The sequence below is a fragment of the Chrysoperla carnea genome, chromosome 4 (assembly GCF_905475395.1).
Source record: "Chrysoperla carnea chromosome 4, inChrCarn1.1, whole genome shotgun sequence".
NCBI classification, from domain to species: domain Eukaryota; kingdom Metazoa; phylum Arthropoda; class Insecta; order Neuroptera; family Chrysopidae; genus Chrysoperla; species Chrysoperla carnea.
The window spans coordinates 51,948,956-51,972,549 of NC_058340.1; the positions used below are offsets into that span (position 1 = coordinate 51,948,956).

The following is a 23,594-nucleotide window of genomic DNA, read 5'->3' on the forward strand; positions in this document are numbered from 1 at the left end:
GGGTGAAAAGATCCCGCTTCTTTAAGTGAAACATGATGGCCCGTTGTTTTAGTGAAACAATAAAGATTTTTATACTAGATTTTGTAGAAAATGGAAAATCGATAGACTAAAATATAATATTTTCCACAAAGTTATAAATTTTTTTATAAATTAGGCTAATATTTGGAACGTTCTTGGATAAAATTGCAGCACAAAAAATTAATAATTTTAGAATACATCACACAGAGTGTGTTCTATCTATAGTAAGTATCTACAGGAGTCTAAAATTTCTTGATCATTTTCGAGATGATCATGCGGAAATATTGGAAAGTGGTTTATTTTAAAAAGATTGTGGGTGGGTTATTTTTTGTTACTAATATATTTTTGTTGACTTTTTTATACTTTGGCTGATATATGATCGAAACTCGATAAATAAGTTTTAGCGAGAAAATACTTCTAACAAAAAAGCTTGGGGTCATAATCGCGTATCATACACACGTAGTTTATTCTATCTCAGACTTCTGGTTCAATTAGAAGTTTACTCTGCTTCCTAACTATTAAACGGAAAACCGAATAGTTTAGACAGAAATCGAATGCAATAATCAGCCTCGAGTTAATTTTTTCAATGAATTTAAGTTGGTAGAACGCAGGTATAAAAATAAAAAACCTTTATTAAATTATCTTAAATATGATTATTTTATTTTGATTCAACATTTAATATTAAAGTTCGAATCTGCATTGGTTCTAAAATTATTTCAAATCTTGAATCCCAACCTGTACATTTAAAATTTCTATTTGCATTGAAATATAATTCTTCAAATTGATTTCCATCGAATTTGGTATATTTGTGTTTTTTGGTATTTTCTAATGTGTCATTAAACGTTGATTTCCATTTTAATCGATTAACTTCAGAAAGTAATTGATTTGCACCTAACGTTGTTTCTTGAACATCAACCACTTGAAATGTTGTAAATAAATCCTTAAAAATATGGTATATTCACAATCAATTTAAAAGAAATCGTTTTTAAATAATCAAGTTAACATATTTAAAGAAATAATTTTTTTGAACTGGATCTTTCGCGCCCCAGTCCGTTGTAAATTTCCATAATGTACGTCAAAGTCAGGCAGAAATGAATTTAAATTGTTGGTGAAGGTATAAACAAAATGGTGAAATTGTTGTGAAAAATAGCCTGTTGATAAACTATAGTAAAGTTTATTTTTTTAAATTTATTTATAAAAAATTGAATTTTTCTAATATTTCTCGAAAATTGTATGCCCTATGTTTTCTTCGATCAATTCTGAAAATTAATGTGATCTATAACCTTCATCGTGAGTTTAAGCTTCTTGCTTCATATTTGCTGAACTGTAGTTCAACACACAAAACTTTGTTGTCATACGTAGTTTCTTCAAGTGTTTGCAGGCGACTGTATTCCACTGCAGCTATGCAGGTAACTGCATGTATGCAAATATGTAATTTAAGTCAAGACTGCTCTATGCTGGTATTAGAGCAAATATTTTACATACCTGAATATTAATACATGACGGTTTGGAAAGAATAGGATCTTCATGTTCTTCTAAAATGTGTTCTAAACGTAATAATACGGCTCTATTTTTCCATGGTTCCAAAGTTAAAATTTTTACATTAGGTGGTAGCGAAGTTCCTTCTTCAGATAATCCATTAAACTGGAGAAAGTTAATTTATTTACATAGGTAAATATAAGACATAAAAATTCAACTAATTTTCAAATTGAATGTCGGGTTTAATCAAATTTTTTCGTTCTAAAAAAATTGGTACCTACTTGTGTTAAAATATTTTCTTCAAATTCTTCTCGTGTTACATAATCCAAATTTGAAAAATATATTACAGGTGCTAAGACATTTTGTGCAGCAAATATACGATCTTCGGCCGCTCTGGTAATAGCTGTAAATTTTTTAATTATGTTATATTAAAACCAGATTTTGTATATTATTGAATTATATTACCTAATAAGGATAATACATAGGTACAGTTATTTTGAGTATTAAATACCGGTAAGAGTTCCGATTCTCACCAAGGAGATACGGCAAATTCTTTACATATTATTAGAGGCTATTCATTTTTTTATTAATGCTGATTTGTTAAACTAATTAACAAAAAAAACTTACATGAATCTTGCCCAATTAAGACATAATGAGTGCCCCTAACTACTAAACCATCACCGAATTCCATTTCATTTAACGCCTCACCCACACCAAAAGAATCATCGCGTAATAATCTACGATGTATCATTAATTCCACGTCACCATCATCGATACTAGAACCACCTTGAGCACGATCATTTACAACAGTAAATCTATAATTTGTTTTGTTTTCAGTTAAAACAATACGAGATGTAACGGGATAATAATTGCCAGCAATTAATTCAAATAATTCTACATCCCATGTTTCGCGTTTGTTTCTTTGACGCCGTAATAATTCACGACCATTTGAATCAGTATAGAATACACCCTTTGTATCAAGATCTGTTTTGAATTTGCTTATAACTTCTTTACCTTTCCGATCACTAAAATAAAAATACAACTTTTTTGAAAATTTATAAAATTTGTATAGCGTGTGTTCTAAACATTAAAATTGTTTGAAATTTTTTTATAAATTCTGTAAATTGGCTTCAATTTCAAAATAAATAATTTATGATTTGATACTGAAGCATATTCAGAGTATTTAAACAGTTTGTTGTTATCTTAAATTTCATATACAATATTTAAACTGAAATACAAATAGATCAAGTTTAATAAAAGCTTGTAAAAATTTTGGAAACGACAAATAAACGAATTCCTTTTTTTAGAGCACTCTCTTTGGGGCTTTGTATCACTCCTACAAATTTAGTAAAAGTGAGTGATACTAAGATTTATCAAATATGGTATCAATACTTACTTGATTGGAATAGGTCCAATAACCCAATCAAATTCAACATGTTTTGTATTTTGATAAACACGTACTACATTGCTTATCCAAGAATTAATAACTTGATGTAGCTCTTCAACAAGTGGACCTTTATATAAAGTAGATTCTACAATATCGAATGACTGAGCTGAGCTGTTTGGACGAAATATATAAGCACCAGATGAACGTCCCTCTGGGACTGCATTATTACCGACAGCACTTTCGTAATACATATATGCTTGACTGAATTTCAATTCCAATTCAGATGTTTTAATTTTAGTGATTTCTCCATTATTTAATGATAGTTTAATTTCTTCATTACCCATATCTTTATCATGACTTCGTTGACTCTGCGGCGAAGATCGGGTTTTTTCGAATTGTATGTAATAAGATTTATACCCCAAAGGCGGTATGTTTGATGCCAAGAATACTAATTCATGAGTGGCCAAGCTGGATCTACCAGGAAGATTAATTACACCAAGTGGAAGTGGAACTATTTGAGTTTTGAGATTGTACCCTGAAAATAGTAAAAAATACAATTAAACATTGCCATGCATATAACTGAAGAGCTAATTGAAGAGCTAATTGTAGCCCCGCTGTATGTGCATGTACTTGGGTATTAATGTTTCAACTATTGATACTTAAAATTCAAATAATAAAATTAGGTTACATATTAGAGTTTGATGAGTAGAAAAACTCGTGAGTTGCGTAAAAACATGAAATGCCTTCAAAAAAAACTGCTCAGAACTATGATTTTTCAGAATAAAAAAAGGAGTTGAGGTGCTGAGAAGCCACTACCACCAAAAGGCACATTCTTAATTCACCAATCACCTTTCATGTAAATTTTCAACACACAAGCTTCGGCTGAGCAAGGGAGGTGTGCAAAGCCTGTGTGTCGGCAGTTTTTTAAATTTTATAAATTTCACTTGTCTACTTTTTAGTTAATCAGTAAAAAGTTGTTATATACATACCATTCGGATCTCTAACACTATAATTATTTTTTCCAACAATTGGGACACGAATATATTTATTGATGTATTGACTGCTTGGATTATAAACAACAACTGCAAATTTTTCAGAACGTTCACTGACATCGCACTGACTGATGTTCAAAGCACATTGTGTTAAGGATAATTGTTGTGAAAATGAAGATTTCGATGTTAATAATAAACTGAAATAATTTTGCAATAGAGTTAAAATTTTCCTATAACTTATTTTTAACATTTAACAAAATTAATGAAGTTCGAAGTACTTTTTCAAACGTAATAAAATACCCTATTCAATATGAGAAAAAATTGCATAAATAAAAATAATACTTACTTTAAACTGTCTGTAACGATATCGTTACATTGATTTAGAGCTTGCGTTAAAATTTGTATATAATCATTTGCCACATATTGTTTCTCAGTACCAGTAATCGCATCATGATGTTGCATCACCCCCATTGCTTCACGTAATGCAATAAGACCTTCAAGTTCATCCGGTGGGATCACAGCATTGTTATTTGGAGTAAGTGTAGCCAATTGTTTGCATACCTATTAGTTAATTTAAATTTTTCTAAGTGTACCTGTACAAAGCAGTCGTACGTAATTTTAGCGACGGTCTAAAGTAGTCTAGCAGCAATCGTGACATAATTTTAGCGAGCTTATAAGGTCAATAAATAATTATCGGAATGACCCATTTTAAATCAAAAATCAATTAAGCGTAATTCAATTACATCACAGGTATTTTAAGAAAGAAGAAGTCTTACTAAGTCTTAGAAACTCCGAAAAAGTCTTAACACCTCTGAATTACTCTGAATTTCTCAACATTTTTGGACTGTCTAATTCAGACTTAATAAGTCTGGATAACACTAAATTAGACAGTCCAAAAACCGTTGAGAAGACTCAATGATATTCTTCCTTCAAATATTTTGTCCACCAGGGATACTACGTTGTAGTCTGCAAAAGAAGCGTCTGATGTTTGTGCATATGAGCTGTTAATTGATCCGCCGAAGTTGATTAACTTTGTAGTCAATTAAGTAACAAAAATGAACTCATTATTGAATTACCTGTAACATATTATTCCCCTGACGTTCAATAAATTTTACTGTGGGGCGTGAAGTAAAATATCCAGTCCAAAATGCATGTGTATTTGATGCATATGGGAAAAAATCATCAGTTTTTATTGGCCATGTTTCGTTTGCATCATTTAATGATTTTAAATAACATGATGGTGTTGAATAAAAGGCATTTACATAACTGCCGTTTTCTTGTAATTCATTTATGTGCCTAAAAATACGTAATAATTTTCTCTAATGAGGGATTCTTGCAATCGTAAAAACTGCTGTAAAATTGTTATCCGATTGTTTTGTGCAGGATCCTTATTTAGTTATTGGAGAGGAAGAGAACGCAAAGAATAATTAATTATGTACCTTATCAATTTATCCAAATTTTCGTAGTATATATGTGCATTAGAGTAAGTAAAATCACCACCCATTGTTAGTATTATGTTATTGGTTTTATAATAACTTGCTTGATCTTTTGCATAAATAATAAATTCCTTGACCTAATTTTTTAAAAGTGGTAAAGCAACAAAAATTGAAAGAATTAGTTGTTTTTATATTACAATAAAATCGAAGTGCAGAAAAATTATTGAAGAATCAAATCTAATAAAAAGTCGTTAGCAAAATTTCCAAATTTCTTACAAAAGTTTGAATTTACTGAAAGCAAGTATGGGCCCTTCTGAACTTTGGCCCTTGTGTAAGCTCTTTCCTACACTTGACAGACAGATATGGAGTAAATAGATATGGGCAGACAGATATGGAGTAAATCAAATTTGTTTTTCGAAATTGATAATAGTACAATAATTATCAATTTCGAAAATTCATTGCCTTTCAGAACAACTGCTTTTATTTAAAGAAAAAATGTGTATATAACAGCAACTTTACTTGTTTCTGCATTGTAAGTTTAAATTAAATTATTACTTTGATATCGGCATTATAACGAGAAGAATTAACATCATCGATAATGCGGTCAGAACAAACATTATCCATACAGAAACCAGGCGGGGGACTATAACCATTATATAAAACTCCTGTAAACAAATCTGAAGCGGCACCTGCATAAATAATAATATAATTACCAATTCTTTGCGAATATGTTTAGTAAGGCAGTAAGTATCTACTACACCTATAAAAATAATACGTACCTAAATTTGGACTGCCACGCCATATCATTTCTAGTGTTCTTTCAAGTAATCTTTCCTCTTTATCTTGATAATCTAATCGTCCAATAAATAGACCATCAAAACCTAGTTGTGCAAAAATAGAAGCCATTTCCCTACTGTGACCAAACGGATCAATTTGCCAGCCAATTTTTGGACGGGCACATTTTCCAAAAGTATCATTTAGCCGCCTATAAAAATAAAAATTGATAGACACAAATTAAATAAAAATTACTCAAAAATTAACCATAGGTTAGATTAGGTTATATTTGATGTCCGCGAAAGACACACTTAGGCCATAGCGCCAATTATGATCCCATATATGTGTTTTAACACCTTTTCCTCTGGTAATTTAATTTATATGCTCCTCAATTATTTTGAGCACACTTCCTTCATGTATTATTATTCTTATTAAATTAATTTTTTGTTTTAACGGTGGCAATCGAGTCCACTACCTTAGGCATACCGAGTACGGAATTGGTTACGCTTTATCCAACTAGCTACTAAAATTAACCTTAAGCCCCATGTAAATTGATCTATAATTGAATGATAATGACTGGTTGCTTCATCGTTCATACTCCAAGCTCCACCAATAATTTCTAATTGCCCACTGTCAATCAATTGTTTTAATTCAAGGCGCCTGTCTTCAGTTTGTTCTTTCCACCATTTCCACAAGAACGCTGTTTCAACATAAATAAATCTAAAAAAATCATATTTTTTGTCAATGATAACATTTAGCGAAATTGCTATTAAATCATTACTGATATGAAGCCTAAATAATTACTTTTTATTTTTATCTTGAAGTAGGGCATCAACTACAGTATTGATTATATTTTCAACACCATAAACTAAAACAAAACATAAGACCAAATACTTAATTTTTTAATTAAATGTAAACTTAAATTTGATAAATATTTTTAAAACACGATATATTCCAATAGAAAATAAGAAATAAAATAAAATAAAAATAAAATTGCGTTTTGTCTAACCGTCAAAAGTTGCAAAAAGTTGTCTTACATTAATAAACTGCAAGAATGCATTCTGTATTCAAACAGTTGTTTCGATTACGAAAATGTTCATAGAGGAAAAAGGTGTCATACTCAACCTTGATATGTACCTTTCTCTCTGCCCTTCTTAAAATGATTTTCCAAAATGCATTCTAGCCCTAAAACCTATTCCGATGAACATCAAACTGGAAGGGTTGTTGGCAATTACTTAATTTCTAGCAGACTTTTCATTTGCTTTTACTTACTATCATCGTAGTATTCATCTACAGTTTTTACCCACCCAACGTCATCATGAGAATGTGCAACTATGTGCAAATTCAACATATTTGGTTTTGGTGCAGGACAAGACTGTAACAACAAAAATTTGGGGTTTTTATTTTAATCGTTTTACTTTTACAACTGTTAAATATGTTTAAATACTATTATTAAAAAAATGAATCTTTTCAAACAATTTTAGAAGTAGGTACCAGCCCTGTCTGTCGAAGAGGCGAGAAAGAGCAAAAAATCTGCACATCACTCTCTGGGATTTGATTCGACGGTAATAATGTACGGTTTAGTGGACGATAATAATGTAAAGCGCTTGTATTATGAATAATTTCAAATAAGATACCCGTATCGGACCAGCTGTTGGTATACCGGCACGTCACTGTGAATATATGCAGTCAAACCTGTGTAAGTGAGAAAACTCTATAAGTGAGAGTGAAGACTCGTCAAGACTCGTCATTTTAAGCTCCCAAAATATCTATTAGCGAGAAACAGAAACCTCTGTAAGAGAGAGTCGTTTTTCCCTCATGGACCTCCGTAAGTGAGACTGGTACTTATCTATACCTCCATAAGCGACAGTCCAGCTTTATTTATTTATATTATTTAGGAGGAACTATAGCTTCAATAAAAATACTTGCTGTGACTTGTTATTGCTGCGTACTTCTATAAGAGAGAAACGCTACCCATATACCTGCATTAGCGAGAAACTCGACTTAGTGAGAAACCTCTATAAGTGAGAATGTGATTGTGCTCCCTTGAACTCTCGCCTATCCAGGTTTGACTGTATTTAATATTTAAAAAAAAAAATCTGCTTTATCGAAGAAAAACAAATGAAATAGGTACACATTAATGTTGGTTGGAGTTATTAACCGGCTACCATGATCGTCCATGACCGTCTAACCTTTTTTCTCAAAATCTACTACAGCTGGTTCGGATATAAAACAAAATTTCGAAAAAAAATCGATGCAAGGCTAAAATTATATTAAACTAGGATAAATTGATGAATAAAAAAGCAATTAACTGTTATTATCAGATATCAAAATATTATAAAAATTTGATACCAAAACAAATGACATATAAGTTTCTTATCTACACGTGCATAGAAATGCTTTCTACGGAATGGGGTATGATCATTTCATATACTCTGGTATACTTCCCAGGGATTGCTGCTCTTTATTTATGTGTGTTAGGTTGGTGACTGATATAATCACCTGACCGGGATTACCCTACTCTTTATTTCTGTGTTTATTTCTCTCAAATTTAACACTACTATTTTTACTGCCTTTTATCATAAAAGTAAGCAAATGGAACAAATAATTTTATTTTAATTTATTCGATCTGGCTAATTTACTGATAAAGACCGATTTCCTGCATAGTTTTACATAGCATAGATAATTTTATTGTTTTTTTTTTTTTAATGTTTGAATTATTTAAAACATTTTTTTACTAATAATTATTAGTAATTATTATAATAATTATTATTTTTCGAGCACATACAAAAAATTAGCCGTCTGAAAACTTAGATCATCATAATATGTAGTTTTATGTTTTGAGTCCTGCAGTTTAATTTCCTCGTGATATTTAAGACATATCTATAGAAGGTGTGGAGTCTGAAATGATTGACAAAATCTACCAGGTGAAGCCGCGGGTTATAGCCAGTATAGTTATATATTTTAATCGTTCTTAATTAATTGTGATAAATTGTAAACATACTTGCGAAATTATTTTTGTAAACATTTTTTAAGCTTATTATCTACTATTACTGGTAACACAAACTACGTACATTAGTTTTAATGTATTTTTTTTACGATAGCGAAGAAAGAATCTAATCTACTACATTTTTCAAAAAATCGAAATTTTAGAAGCATTTCATATTAGATACTTTTGGGAAAAGGTCTTTTCTTTCTATTTTTGACCGTGCTTCATCCGAAAATGCCGATGGCCAAAATAAAATGTTCGCCGGAAGTGAGATATTATAGCTAAAGCTGGCAGCTAATATCTTTTTATACCCCTTTTTTATGCAAAAATTGTACAGAGTAAAAAAAAATTATTTGAAATTACGTTTTTCTAGAAAATAGCTCATTTTTGCAACAATATGCAAAAATGAGCTAATGTTTTTTTATGACTTTTTATACCATGAATTTTTGCTAAGAGAAACTCGTATGGTGTTTTGCAATTCATCTATTGTTTACGAAGTTCAGGAATTATTGTTGTCATGGTGATTTTGGAAAATTTTTGTCTAAATTTTTCCACGTGTATAACATATCCAAATTCGTTTTTCATTTTTCAGGCATTTACTCTTAAGATACTCATTCCAATTTATAAGCTTCACCGAGTTCACTTTCAATCATACTTGCGATTGGCAAGACTCGAATTTTTCCCTAAGGTACACACGTGGAAAATTAATTCATATTCTGTTCAAAAGTGATACCCTTTTCGCTTCTTGCCGTCACTTAATTTTTGTTCAGTTTGTTGATCTATTTTTTTATTGGTTGCTTTTGCTGGGAACATACTTCCTAAAATCCTAGAATTCCAATAATTCAGGAACTTACTTATTAAAAAATAATAATAATGATTGCGTTACCTCATAGCCACAAGTATCCTTTTGTTGAAAACCATTAAAGTAATTATCATTATCCCTAAAAAACATGGATGGTTTGCCTTCAACTATTATTGAAATTACACTAAATATTGTCATGAAATTTAAAAAGAGAAATTTCATCATCGCTACACAAATTATTCACTCGGTCAAATCGTTTAAAAAACTGACAGAAAATAGAATTGTATTTCTTTATAAGCATACATAAAATACACGTATTACCATATAGTAGTAATTAACTAATTATAATAATAAAAATAATCTTTATTTTAATAATTTTACACATAGAAAAATTACGAAATGTTTGAACACATTTTTATTATTTTGTTTTACAGGATGGAGGAATTTATAGTTAAAAATATATATTAATAGTTAAAATGAATTCGAGAGATTGCAAAATGAAGTGGAACTCCGAAAATCGTTCTTTAGGGTGAGCCAACCTTGCGGAATTCGATCTTACGATTGGGTAAGGCTTTGTTTGGTTGAAGTTGATATTTCGGTGAGAGACAGTTGGGACAAATTAATCATAAGCTCTATTTTGACATTGATACTTAAACCCATTTGATCCCGAAATTATTCATATTTTGGCACTAATGAACTTGAATGAAGTGTTGTGATTGACCACTTCACACATTTGGATAAGTAGTTAAAGAATAGCTAACTGTGTCCGTTTTCTCATAGAAAGAGATGAGTCGACATTTCTTCTTTTTCCTCATTGGCTCAAGAGTTCATCATGCTTGTCTCAATGGCAGCTACTACATTGAATATAAAATCTCTAATTTTACTTTCTTTGTATCTATCTAGCAATACTGTTCTTCTCAACACTTAATATTGGCCTTTATTAGGAGAGTTTCGTTCAAATTCATTAAAGATTATAAAGGTTATACTTATACCTGGATGTTTAATGATGCTTGTGTTCGAATAGCGGATGAAAGAGCGGTTTTTTGCTTTCGGCTTCGCAATTCCTTGGAAAGTGTCTCATGCTTATTCTACGTTTATATTGATCCCTGCCGAAACCTCATACAGAGAATATTTAGAAACTTTGTTGGTGCTTTGTCAAAGAGTATATTAAGCTGTTAAAATCTCACAGTAGAAAGTTAAAGTTCGGTTAATGTGCATGCCCATAACTAAGACACTAAGTATAAGGCAAATCGTAAAATCATCCTATATCGGTACGAAAACTTATTTTATATAATAATTCATTCCTTAATAAATTGAAATCTAGGGGAGGGAAGTAGAAGAACTCTTGTTAAATTTTAGTATACGAGCTCTATCTGTGATTAGGAAATAGAACTATTGTTCAATTTTAGAACGCGATCGGCATCTGTGGATTTGAAATTAAACCATTGTTAATATTAGACAGTGGGAAGCACAGCTGGAGTTTGATAAATATGCATAAGTGTTTATTTTTATATTCCGTATATACTTATGTACTGCAAGTGTTGTAACATACCAAACTAATGACGCCACTTTCTTTTCAATAAATTCATTTTCTGTGATATTATTTTCATAGGTTTGCGTAAAGAAGTTTCAATTAAACTTACTCATTACAATGACAAGTCTTTATTAGCCTAACGAAATAACAAAACTTACAGCTTATTTTCGAACAACTATTTCATTAATCTAGCTTCAAATTAAGGTCACTAACAATGAAATTTTACTATCGGGGAAAATTTGTTCGAAACAAAAGTTAACTTTTAATAATAATTATTATTAACTGCATGATTCTGATTAATACTTCGTTCATAATGTCATCGTACATACAGAAAGAGGAACGTTTAAATAAAGGACTGCTTCATTGATTGCTAATTATACGTAAAACTTTAAGCTAGTCCTGTTTTACTTAAAAAAATTGACGTAGTGGATTGGATGTATAACGATAGTGGAGAGTAAACTTTTTTAGTGGAGAGTAAAATCTTTGGAGATATTAAAATGTAGAATATTTTAAATACATTTAAGGAATATTATTCCTATTTAGTGGGGTATCATGACGTTTGCATTACACTTGCACTCTCCGTAATATATAATTAAATATATAAGAATAAAGAGAGATATTTTGAGATTGAATTCGTTGATAAACTCTAGATGGATAAAAAACGAGCAGACAGACACGAAAATATTGGATGAAATACAAACAAAGATGAATTATTCATAAACAAATTATTTATTTTAATTCAACAGTTAATATTAATGTTCGAATTTGCATTGGTTCTAATGTTATTTCAAATATTGAATTCGAATCTGTACATTTATAATTTCTATTTACACTCAAAAGTAATTCATCAAGTTGATTCGTTGAAATTAATTTTTTCCAATTTAATATATCCAAGTTATACGTAGCATCAAATTTCGTATATTCCTTACCAATATTATAGAATGTATTTTCATTGTTATTTTCTAATGTGTCATTAAATGTTGATTTCCATTTTAATCTGTTAACTTCAGAAAGTAATTGATTTGCACCTAAAGCTGTTTCTTGGACATCAACTACTTTAAATGTTTTAAACAAATCCTAAAAAATAAAATAAATTTTACAATCAATTTAGAAAGAATACAAATCATTTTTAAATCGGTAAACATATTTTAAAAAATTATTCAATTAATTTTAAGACAGGGCTGGCAGAAGAATAATTTATGAAGGCTCAAAAGTATAACAATTGTAAAACTAAATCTCAACCTAGCGGTGACATGGTTTTATTATTCTGAATATACGAGGATAATAGAAAAGGAATAAAATTTTTTAAATTGTAAGTAGCGAATAAAAATGTTTACAAATAGTATGAAATATAATAAGGTTTGTTAAATAATGTTTCTTAAAAAGTAAAACAATGAGTTTTCATAGCTGCAACCACTACCTGTAATTGTAACCACTCTGCATGATCAACTCAGATTTCTTCTAGGTTGGAGGCAGTGGCGTAGCGAAGTCGAGGCGATAGAAAAGATTCACCCTGAACGGCATTTTTAGGATACGAAAAATTTCACAATAAGTAATATTATCTCGTAAAAACAAACCATTTTATTTCATATTTTTGTCGCACCCACGATTTGGATCGATTGAAATTAGTACGGAATTTTTCATTACTTATTCCTGACAAAATCATGGAAAACTTTCTGTATTGACTCGCAGGGATTCCCCCTATTTTATTTTGTGCTTGGATTGTTTACGACTAATCAAAAGTTCTTTTGAATTACTGTATACTTATTTTAGTATTTTAAATTAGAATAACTAAATAAGAGGGTGGCGAAATTATCTATCTATCTACGCTATGCCACTAGTTGCAGGTCGTAAATGAATTGATGCATTTGTATGCCAAAGCAAATATTTAAATTTTACATACTTGAATGTTAATGCATGATGGTTTGGAAAGAATAGGATCTTCATCTTTTTCCAAAATATGTTCTAAACGTAACAATACAGTACCGTTCTTCCATGGTTCCAAAGTTAAAATTTGTACATTGGGTGGTAGTGAAGATTCTTCTTCAGATAATCCGTTAAACTAGAATAAAACATTAATTAAAAACTGAATACAATCCAAATTCCGGATACATTTTCCAATAGGAATTGTAATAATAATCAATTAATTCTTGTTAAAATAAAATCCATATACCTGTCTTAAAATGTTTTCTTCAAATTGTTCTCGTGTAACAGAATCCAAATTTGCAAAATATATTATAGGTGCTAAAATATTCTGTGCAGCGAATTGGCGATCTTCAGCTGCTCTGGTGATTGCTGTGAATTTTTAAATTATGATTTAAGAAAAAAGGATAAATAAAGGTAATTATTGAGTGAATCATTCTTAAATCAATTTGGATTTTATACGTGCTGGATACGATTTACTAGATAAGTTATGGAAGTTTGATTCAGAAGATTTGAACTAAATGTGGTGTGGCGTGGTGTAAATATTAAAACTATTAAATTAATAAATTAAAACTCACATGAATCTTGCCCACTCAAAACATAATGAGTGCCTCTAACCACTAAACCTTTTCCATCGAATTCAGTTTCATTTAATGCTTCACCCACACCAAATGCATCATCGTGTAATAATCTACGATGTATCATTAATTCCACGTCACCATCATCGATACTAGAACCACCTTGAGCACGATCATTGACAACAGTAAATCTGTAATTTGTTTTGTTTTCTGTCAAAACAATACGAGATGTAACGGGATAATAATTGCCCGCAATTAATTCTAATAATTGTACATCCCATGTATCACGTTTGTTTCTTTGGCGTCGTAGTAATTCACGACCATTTGAATCAGTATAGAATACACCTTTTGTATCAAGATCTGTTTTGAATTTGCTAATAACTTCTTTACCTTTCCCATCACTAAAATAAAAATACAACTTTTTATAAAATGCTTCTTAAGGTAAAATGCCCTTTGCAAGGGTTAAATGTACCAATGGGATAGAACTGACACATTTTAAAACCGCCTTCATTCATATTTTAAAAACTTTTCTACAGATTTGACTTGATATTCTACCTCGATGGTAAAAACTTCCCAGAAATATTTTCGAAAAAATCTTATATTTTCGTACTTATTTAGAGAAATCTCAAATCTCTTCAAATGAACTTGTAACTTGGTCAATGAAATCGATTATCGAATCTAAATGGGGATGATTAGTGAATAAAATAGATTTTGAGAAATTTAAAAGTTTTAAAATTACATATTATTCTCTTTTGAAATAATTTTTCATTTTTCTTAATATTCGAGCACCCTGTAATCTGTTCAATGCTTAATTTTGTTTTCTACCAAAGCAAAGAACGTCGAGAAACAAGTATTGTTACCATTTTTTGACATGATTTCCTACTTTCTCAATTTTTATCAGCCTAATCCAAGATTTGCATATATAGTAATCCTATTTTTCAATACGTGTCTAATAATTATTGAGGTGAAAATCTTATTAATACTTACTTAATTGGAATAGGTCCAATAACCCAATCAAATTCAACATGTTTTGTATTTTGATAAACACGTACTACATTGCTTATCCAAGAATTAATAACTTGATGTAGTTCTTCAACAAGTGGACCTTTATATAAAGTTGCTTCTAGAATATCTAATGACTGAGCCGAGTTGTTTGGACGAAATATGTAAGCACCAGATGAACGATTTTCAAATACTTCATTATTTCCAATTGCACCTTCGTAATACATATATGACTGACTGAAATTTTTCGATTCCGTTTCAGATGTTTTAATTTTAGTGATTTGTCCATTATTTAATGATAATTTAATTTCTTTATTTCCCATAAATTTATCAAAACTTCGTTGACTCTTATGAGAAGATCGAATTTTTTCAATTTGTATGTAGTACGTTTTATAACCGAAAGGTGGAATGTTTGATGCTAAGAAAACTAATTCTTGTGTGGCCAAACTGAATCTTCCAGGGAGATTAAGTACACCGGATGGAAGTGGAACTACTTGAGTTTCGACATTGTTTCCTGGAAATAATAGACAATATAATTAAGACAAATTTAGTAATAGCATCTGAATATTTGTTATTTATATACCGTTAGGATCCTTGACACTATAATTGACTTTTCCAACAATTGGCACACGAATATACTTATCGATGGATTGGCTGCTTGGATTATAAATGACAGTTGCAAATTTTTCAGAACGTTCACTGACATCGCACTGACTGATGTTCAAAGCACATTGTGTTAAGGATAATTTTTGTTTTGAGTTTGATTTCGATGTAAGCAATTTACTGAAATAAATATTTATAATTATAAGAAAATCTAATAGATCGAAACTAACAAGAATATAATGAAAGTTACACTAGAGTTGGAAAGAAGTTATACTGCTATTAACGTCACTCTTAATAACTTTTCCCTGTTTTGATAATTGGGGAGAACTGCTATTTCAAGGATCTCGATTTTTTTTAATTGAACCACAAGCTTAATATTGTTAAATATTCGTTGAAGGCTATTTTAAAATTAATAAAAATTGCAAATATCATTTTATACGAGACTCGACAGAATGAGATGGGGGTAGTCCGACACTTAAACAGCAAATATTAAGTAGGCGGACGGTGGACATCCTGCTTTGTCGAATGTCGGACAAAATGATTAAAAGTATCCTGGCCCTAGATTCATAACAAATTAAAATAGTAATACTTACTTTAGGCTGTCTGTAACGATATCGTTACATTGATTTACAGCTTGCGTTAAAAGTCGTACATAATCATGTGTTACATGCTGTTTCTCGGTACCAGTAATTGCATCATGATGTTGCATCACCCCCATTGCTTCACGTAATGCAATAAGACCTTTCAGTTCATCAGGTGGGTTTACTTCATCCTTATTTTGAGTAAGTGTAGCTAATTGCTTGCATACCTGTTAATTAATTCGAGAATTGATTAAAAATCATAAATTTTGAGAAAATTTCAATATATGTATATCCAAATATTTACTGAAAATTTAGTAAAGAGATAAAGTTTAAAAAATTAATAAGTAGTTTAACAGAAATCATTTGAAATAAATGAAATATAAACTAAAATTTCAAAACCAATCCAATGTCTAGATCAAATTGCCCATTATAATCCGATTTTACAAGAAAAGACCAATGTTAACCATAAATACATAAACGTTTGGAGTGTCACGCTATTAAAAGGGGGGCAAAAATAAAATATTCATTTACCTGTAGCAAATTATTTCCTTGACGTTCAAAGAATTTTGTTGTGGGGCGTGAAGTGAAGTATCCAGTCCAAAATGCATGTGGATCTGATGCATATGGGAAAAAATCATCAGTTTTTGTTGGCCATGTTTCGTTTGCATCATTTAATGATTTTAAATAGCATGATGGTGTTGAGTAAAATGCATTTACGTTACTACCAGTTTTTTGTAATGCATTTATGTGGCTAAAAATATAAATAATTTCGCATCAATAACGAAGTTTGTTATGCATGACTTATTTACAAATTCAGATTGATTATGACACATGAGACGATATAAAAATATAAACTCTAAATAAAGACTACCACAAAATGAATCTTAATGCATAAATTTGGGTCACTATGTATTTTAAGATAAGCATGTTACTCTGGGACGTGGCTTTGGATTATCCCAGAAATTGATGTACAGGGCATGTTAAAAAGGCTTAAAAAGTTTTTATATTTTGACGAGTGACTTGACGGTAAACTTGCTTCTTGACATACGGGGATCAAAAGAGAACTTCGTTAAATATTTCAAAATTACTTCTTTAATTAATTATTTTGTAACAAATATTTAAGATTAGCTGTCAATGGGATTGAGTTGATTTTTACCGCCTGAATTTTTCAATGAAGGTCAGAGTATAGTTACACGGTTATTTATCAATAAAGAGTATCCAACAAGTGAAATTTAAAAAAAAAAAACCGACAAATGCGTTTTTTCCCTTGTAGTTCTCTTCTAACTGAATCGATTTTCTTGAAACACAGACAAGAAAAACAAAAATAGATATAAACATTCAAAAATTCCATATATTTAGAAACACAAGTTTTATTTCGGGACAAAACATAAAAGTACCAGTTAATGGTTCAAATAGTATTGGCAAAATTGCAAATTTTTGCTTTGAGATAATACTATTGTAATTTTTTCTACTTTATAGTAAAATGAGTGTTAAGATTTGAAATTTTACGATTTAATAAACTTTTAATGAAAATTCATTGTATCTAAAACTTCGCTGTTAAAACCGAAATTAATATTGAGATGGTAGTCTAAGTTTTTATTTACAACTTAAAAAGACAACAACAAAATTATTTCTATTTACAGTTTTTCAATTTGAACATAGAACGAAAAATCTTTTTTCATCTTTAGCACTTATATACAGCCGTCTATCACCAATAATACGCATGCGTATATATTGAATAGTACTCACAAAATTAACTTATCCAAATTTTTAAACCACATATTAGCATCTTGATAATGAAAATCTTCGCCCATTGTTAAAATAATATTATTTGTTTTGTAACTTTTTGCTTGCAATTGTGCATATTCAATAAATTTACTGATCTAAGAGAGAGAGGGAAAGAAAGCAAATAAACAATAATGTACCTTATCAATTTATCCAAATTCTTGTAGTACATATGTGCATCTTGATAAGTAAAATCACCACCCATTGTTAGTATGATATTATTGGTTTTATAATGTTTTGCTTGATCGTTTGCATAATCAATAAATTCTTTGATCTAATTTTGTAAATGTAGAAGAGCAAAAACAAAAATGTTTTAAATTTATATGTTATTACAATCAAATGTACAAAAGTGCTAAGAAATGTAATGTATGTTGCAAATAAACCTAATCAAAGATAAACACATGTTTAACGGTTCCAAATGGTTAAAAACAAATGAAAAAAGAGGAAAAATTTGCAACCTAAATTCTCCGAGTTAATTAGATTAAATCTAATAAAACTTTTATAAAAATAATTGTTTTAGTTATTAAAAGCTTATAAAGTAATTTCAATCTGGTATTACGAGAAATATTTTTAATTAATTTTTAAATGTTCGAGGTTCTATGATACGACTAAATTCTTTTGAATATTGAATGCTTATTTTTTATTTCTGACAATTACAGAAGCAAAAATTAATCGGACGATGTCATTTGTTTTTAGCATTTGTTTTGAGGCCAAGAAATAAAATGGGTTTAGTTGTTTAAATTACAAAAATATTCTATGCAATGTTTCTAATAAATGTAGCATGTACAACTTAATTTTTAAACGCTCTTTTGGTGCTTGAATCTGGTAAATGTGAACTCTAATTATTGTTTCAAAAAATATTATTTGCTGTTATCGTTTAAACGATGGAGAATACCCAAAAAGACCGAACCCAAGGGGGAGAATTGATAAAATTTGTGAACGAAATGGCAGAAGTTATTTGTATACTAGCGTCGCTAGTGTTCCTTTGCACCGAAGTGCATTTCAATCTTGGGAGGTAGCAGCACTTAAAAATTTATTTCAAGATGTCCTCCATAATCCGTAAACAAATAAATTGGAAAAATGTTGTCTAAAATCACCATTTTTCATTTGAAATAAGATAATCAAATAATTTTTTGTTATTATTAATTTAAACTTTATCGGACACAGTGCTTTAGAATATTTTAGTAATAAATTTTTTTTTTAATATTTTCTATAAAATTAAACATTTTAGCTGCGTTGCAGATAAAGAGACGTATATTAGCTTTAAATCGAATAAAATATGTTGTTTCGATCCGAAATACAGTATTTTGTTTTCAAAAGATTGTTATTTTCAGCAGCATGTTGCTGCGCAGTAAAGTACATTTAAAAAAATTTCCTCTTACTCTCTTATCAGCATTAAAATCAGGACTATTAACGTCATCAATGATAGGATCGTCCGAACAAAGAACGTCAAAACAAAAACCTGGTGGAGGGCCATAATTATTGAATAAAACTCCTGTAAATAAATCTGAAGCAGCACCTGTGTACATAGAAATATATTTTAATATAATTACTGATTCTATTCTAATATTACTTAATATCAAAATACGTACCTAAATTTGGACTACCACGCCAAATCATTTCTGGTGTTTTCTCAAGTAATCGTTTACTTTTATCTTGATAATCTAATCGACCAATAAAAAGGCCATCAAATCCTAACTGCGCAAAAATAGAAGCCATTTCTCTACTGTGACCGAATGGATCAATTTGCCAACCAACTTTTGGATGAGCACATTTTCCAAAAGTATCATTTAGCCTCCTATTAAAATAAAAATAGTAATGATCATTTTCTCAAACAAAAATAAAATTTTTTGCAGGGATAAATTAAATAGAATACATAAAAAAGATTTACCTAAAGCCCCATGTAAATTGATCTACAATTGAATGATAATGGCTGGCAGCTTCATCGTTCATACTCCAAGCTCCTCCAATAATTTCAAGTTGCCCATTGTTAATCAATTGTTTTACTTGATGACGTCGATCGTCTGTTTGTTCTTTCCACCATTTCCATAAGAATGCTGTTTCAACATAAATGAATCTAAAATGTAAAAATTTACATGCAAATTAATATTTAGTGTAAATGCTCTGAAATTATTAACAAACTTTGAAATTACTTTTTATTTTTATCTCGAAGTAATGCATTAATCACAGAATCAATTATATATTGAACGCCAGCTTTTTGAATTTGAGTTCTGCCTAAAACAAAATATTAGGTATGAAACCAACTTTTATAATGTTCTTTTTATAGTTAGTACAAGTCATTGGACCATTTTAAAATGAAATTTTATTTTAAAATGTAAAATGATATCCAAATTAATTACCGATTAAAACCGTACTAAAGGTGTTGACACATTATTATTAAAATTACCTTACATACACGAAATTTTACTCGCATGGAAAGTAATTAAAACTAATGCATGGGCCTTTAGAAATATAAAACATTAGATCTAATGTTACAGTTGTGAAATAAAGTACTATGTCAGGTAAAGATAATTCGTTGCTGTAGCTACTTTTTGGAGTCGTTTTTAAGAAAATTATTTCAGAACAAAACACATTGCCAAGCAAAGTTGGAGGAAATCAAAAAACAAACAACTCTCCTCTGAAGCTGATTAAAAATTATCAATAAACAAAAACAATATTGTTGTATATGTTTGACTAGAATGTTTTATATGTTTGACTAGAATGGATATCCGGGTATGATTAAACAAAAGCCTGTGAATATTTTTGGACAATTCACGAAGCATTATTCTAAACGTATTTTTTTCTGGGATAAAAAACACTTTTTGCATAGTGTAGCATATTGTATTTATTAAATTATAATTTTTCTCAAAAGCGCTTTTGACAAAAGTCGTTTGGGGGAGCATTTCTAACCAAATCATTTTGATGACTTTGATTATATCAGGCTTCCTCCGATTTTAAAGAAATACAAATAAGTATAGCAAATTGTGGGTGCGAGGGAATAATTATAACTGACTACATACAACTTTTCTATAATATATCTTGAGGATTTAAAATCAAAAGTATGTGCATCGATTTTTGTATACTCATAACCGGCTACTCTTCACTTCTTAAAGTCATTGTGCTAATAATGTCTATACGACACATTCCAAGAAACTTGACTCTGTTGTTAACGTAGACATAAAACCTTTATATGTTTATGATTGTTAACTCTGTTGATTTATTGTATAAGTATAAAAAGGACCTTTTGGTATAACATGTTGAAATGAAGGTCGTATGGTTAACTTTCATACTTACTTCCATAATAATATTGATCTACAGTTTTTAGCCATCCAACGTCATCGTGAGTATGTGCCACTAAATGCAAATTTAGCATATTTGATTTTGGGATCGGACATGACTGTAATAAAAAGAAATATTAATTTATAACTATTACTATAAAGTTAAATTATTATCATAGGAATTAAGCTCATAAGAAAATTATTGATGATAGTACCTATCTATTCGATCCTCTGGAGATGGAATTTTTATTTAATAAAAAAAAAGGAATTTTATTACATTCCACACAATACACACTAAATACATCTGATTTGAGAGCTTCTTGATTTTGTGAAGTCGGCTATATTAAATAATCTTAATGATTATGCTATCGCAACAAGCTCATATTTTAAAATTTTACAATTTTCTAAAAAGTACATTTTACAAGATTTTTTAAAGTGAATAATTACTACAGAGAGGTAGCGATGGACTCATATCTGACAATTTTCACTCAATTATACCTATTTTCAATCGGAGAGGAGGTATATAGACCCTTAAAATTTTTCCAAAACTAATAAGTTTCATGAAGGTAAATGGACAGTTTCTATCTTAAAATCTCGACGTAGCTATTAACTGTATCTCTAATCTGGAATTATTTATTTTCTTCTAGCATCCGAATACTTAAAAAAATCGATGGAAACTTCAATAAATAAAAAGCTGCATACTCCTACCTAATGGGGATGTGTCGTAGAATACCTTCGTATTCATAAATGACGCAAGATATTAGGGCCTTCGAATGAATGTTATAGTTCAGTTTAAACTTAAAATGAAGTAAAACACTTTTCAAACAAAATGGCGTTCGGAAGGTATCCATTTTATTCTGCATACCCCTTTTTTGTTTTTTAAACTCAGGTATATAATTTATAAAAAATATAATGCAAGTCTGATATTCAACAATGTCTATAAAGTGTACTTCAACAATTCACCCAGTCACTTGTTTTATTTCCGATTGTTATTATTGTTATTATTATTATTACAGTTAATTTAAATATTAGAATAGTGCATGCGCACTTGAAATGTTTAGTTTTTAATTGTTTTGCCATTTGAATTAAAAAATAAATATAATTTTATCTCAAAATATAAAAATTAGTACTTTACCTCATAGCCACAAGTATCCTTTGTCTGTAACAGATCATCATTAAACCGATTATTAATATTATAGTAATCCCTATAATACAATGATGGTTTACATTGAACTATTGTTAAAGTCACAATAAATATTATTGTGAAACTAAAGAATAATTTCATTATCACAGATATTTTCTATGAACGTAACAAAAATTATAAATTTCATACAAAATATTTATACACTAAACCGAATCATTTAAAAAACATCACTGACAGAAAACAGAAATGTTTTTCCTTATATTTATAAGTTGTATAGCATGTACTTGTCTGGATGTATGTGTGTATATCATAGAGCTTTAAAAAAGCTGTATAATACTAGCATATTATCCATTTGCCGTTACTTCTGCGTTCTCCGCAGGGATCAAGCCAACGACAGAAATCTCCTCGGATATCCATATAGCACTTTCTGATCTTTTTTTAATTGCTCATGAAAAAATTATTTCTAGTTGCAACTTGTAAATCGCATTCAATAATACAAAAGCACGCAGTTTGATTTCAGGCGTTTCCGTGGTAACGATATACTACTTTATTAATATAATTGAATGGGTAGATATATAAATCTATGGTTTACATTGAAAATTTAGTACTATTTTCTAACAAATTTATGTTAATTTACATTGAAAAAGTATTATTTGTGGAATTTCATATCTTATTTTTACAGTTTCTAATGCAACGGCAAGTTATTTGTTATTTTCAATAATTTCACTATACCATTGTACATCGGAACAATTGAAAATAAGTCATAACAGCCTCCTTTAACGCAAAAATTATCCACTGATAGCGCGGGCGCTGGTATGATTCTCCGTATCATGACTACGTACAGAGTCAACAGCGCCTTAATAACATTAAAGGTAATCCTATTTTGTAAAGATTGAAGTTTCCAGGATATGTAACCTTCATTGTGAATAACGAAATTATGGCAAACTTAGTTAACTTAACTATTTTATCTGGTAAGTTGATGGTTAATCTCAGCTATAATTAATGAATTCCATTAGTACGAATACAAAGCTTAAATAATCAACCAATTTAATTTGAATGTTTTGGTCGACCAAGAGTCAACCATATAGTCAGCTGTAATGGTCTCAATGAGCAGGTACTATTTATGGCGATTTTTTTTTTTTTTGTAAACAAGTCTCTTTTTTACCTATACCGGTTCTTAATCACTGCTTCTTAAAATTATTTATTTTTTGGTAGAAATTAAGGTCGCCACTTTCACAAATAAGCGAAAGCATCTAAACCTGGCTTTGTTGATAATTTTTTTACTTCTG

At 29.7% G+C, this 23,594-nt stretch overlaps 2 protein-coding genes across 3 annotated transcripts; both read right to left on the minus strand.

Annotated features, from left to right (window-relative positions):
• Nucleotides 1-492: 492 nt before the first annotated feature.
• Nucleotides 493-9,114, minus strand: LOC123298769 (lysosomal alpha-mannosidase-like). Its single transcript, XM_044880866.1, is given in 16 exon segments — nucleotides 493-533; nucleotides 760-958; nucleotides 1,504-1,662; nucleotides 1,779-1,900; nucleotides 2,125-2,522; nucleotides 2,894-3,419; nucleotides 3,874-4,073; nucleotides 4,223-4,437; nucleotides 4,953-5,172; nucleotides 5,316-5,449; nucleotides 5,868-6,001; nucleotides 6,092-6,297; nucleotides 6,621-6,806; nucleotides 6,891-6,954; nucleotides 7,338-7,461; nucleotides 9,091-9,114. Coding segments are annotated over 16 exon segments (2,952 nt in total).
• A 3,007-nt stretch (nucleotides 9,115-12,121) lies between these two features.
• On the minus strand, nucleotides 12,122-22,525 carry LOC123297420 (lysosomal alpha-mannosidase-like). 2 transcript variants are annotated; one of them, XM_044879071.1, is made up of 15 exons: nucleotides 22,297-22,525; nucleotides 21,178-21,280; nucleotides 20,037-20,118; nucleotides 19,775-19,960; nucleotides 19,476-19,681; nucleotides 19,266-19,402; nucleotides 17,848-17,981; nucleotides 16,630-16,849; nucleotides 16,111-16,325; nucleotides 15,498-15,697; nucleotides 14,900-15,428; nucleotides 13,913-14,313; nucleotides 13,585-13,706; nucleotides 13,315-13,473; nucleotides 12,122-12,488 (listed from the first exon to the last, which is right to left on the minus strand). In XM_044879071.1, the coding sequence occupies exons 1-15, from the start codon at nucleotides 22,444-22,446 to the stop codon at nucleotides 12,141-12,143; spliced, it is 3,192 nt and encodes a 1,063-aa protein (XP_044735006.1). In that variant the 5' UTR covers nucleotides 22,447-22,525; the 3' UTR covers nucleotides 12,122-12,140. The 2 variants fall into 2 exon arrangements, with proteins under 2 accessions (XP_044735006.1, XP_044735005.1); XM_044879070.1 differs by lacking the exon at nucleotides 17,848-17,981 and adding an exon at nucleotides 18,024-18,157.
• Nucleotides 22,526-23,594: the final 1,069 nt, after the last annotated feature.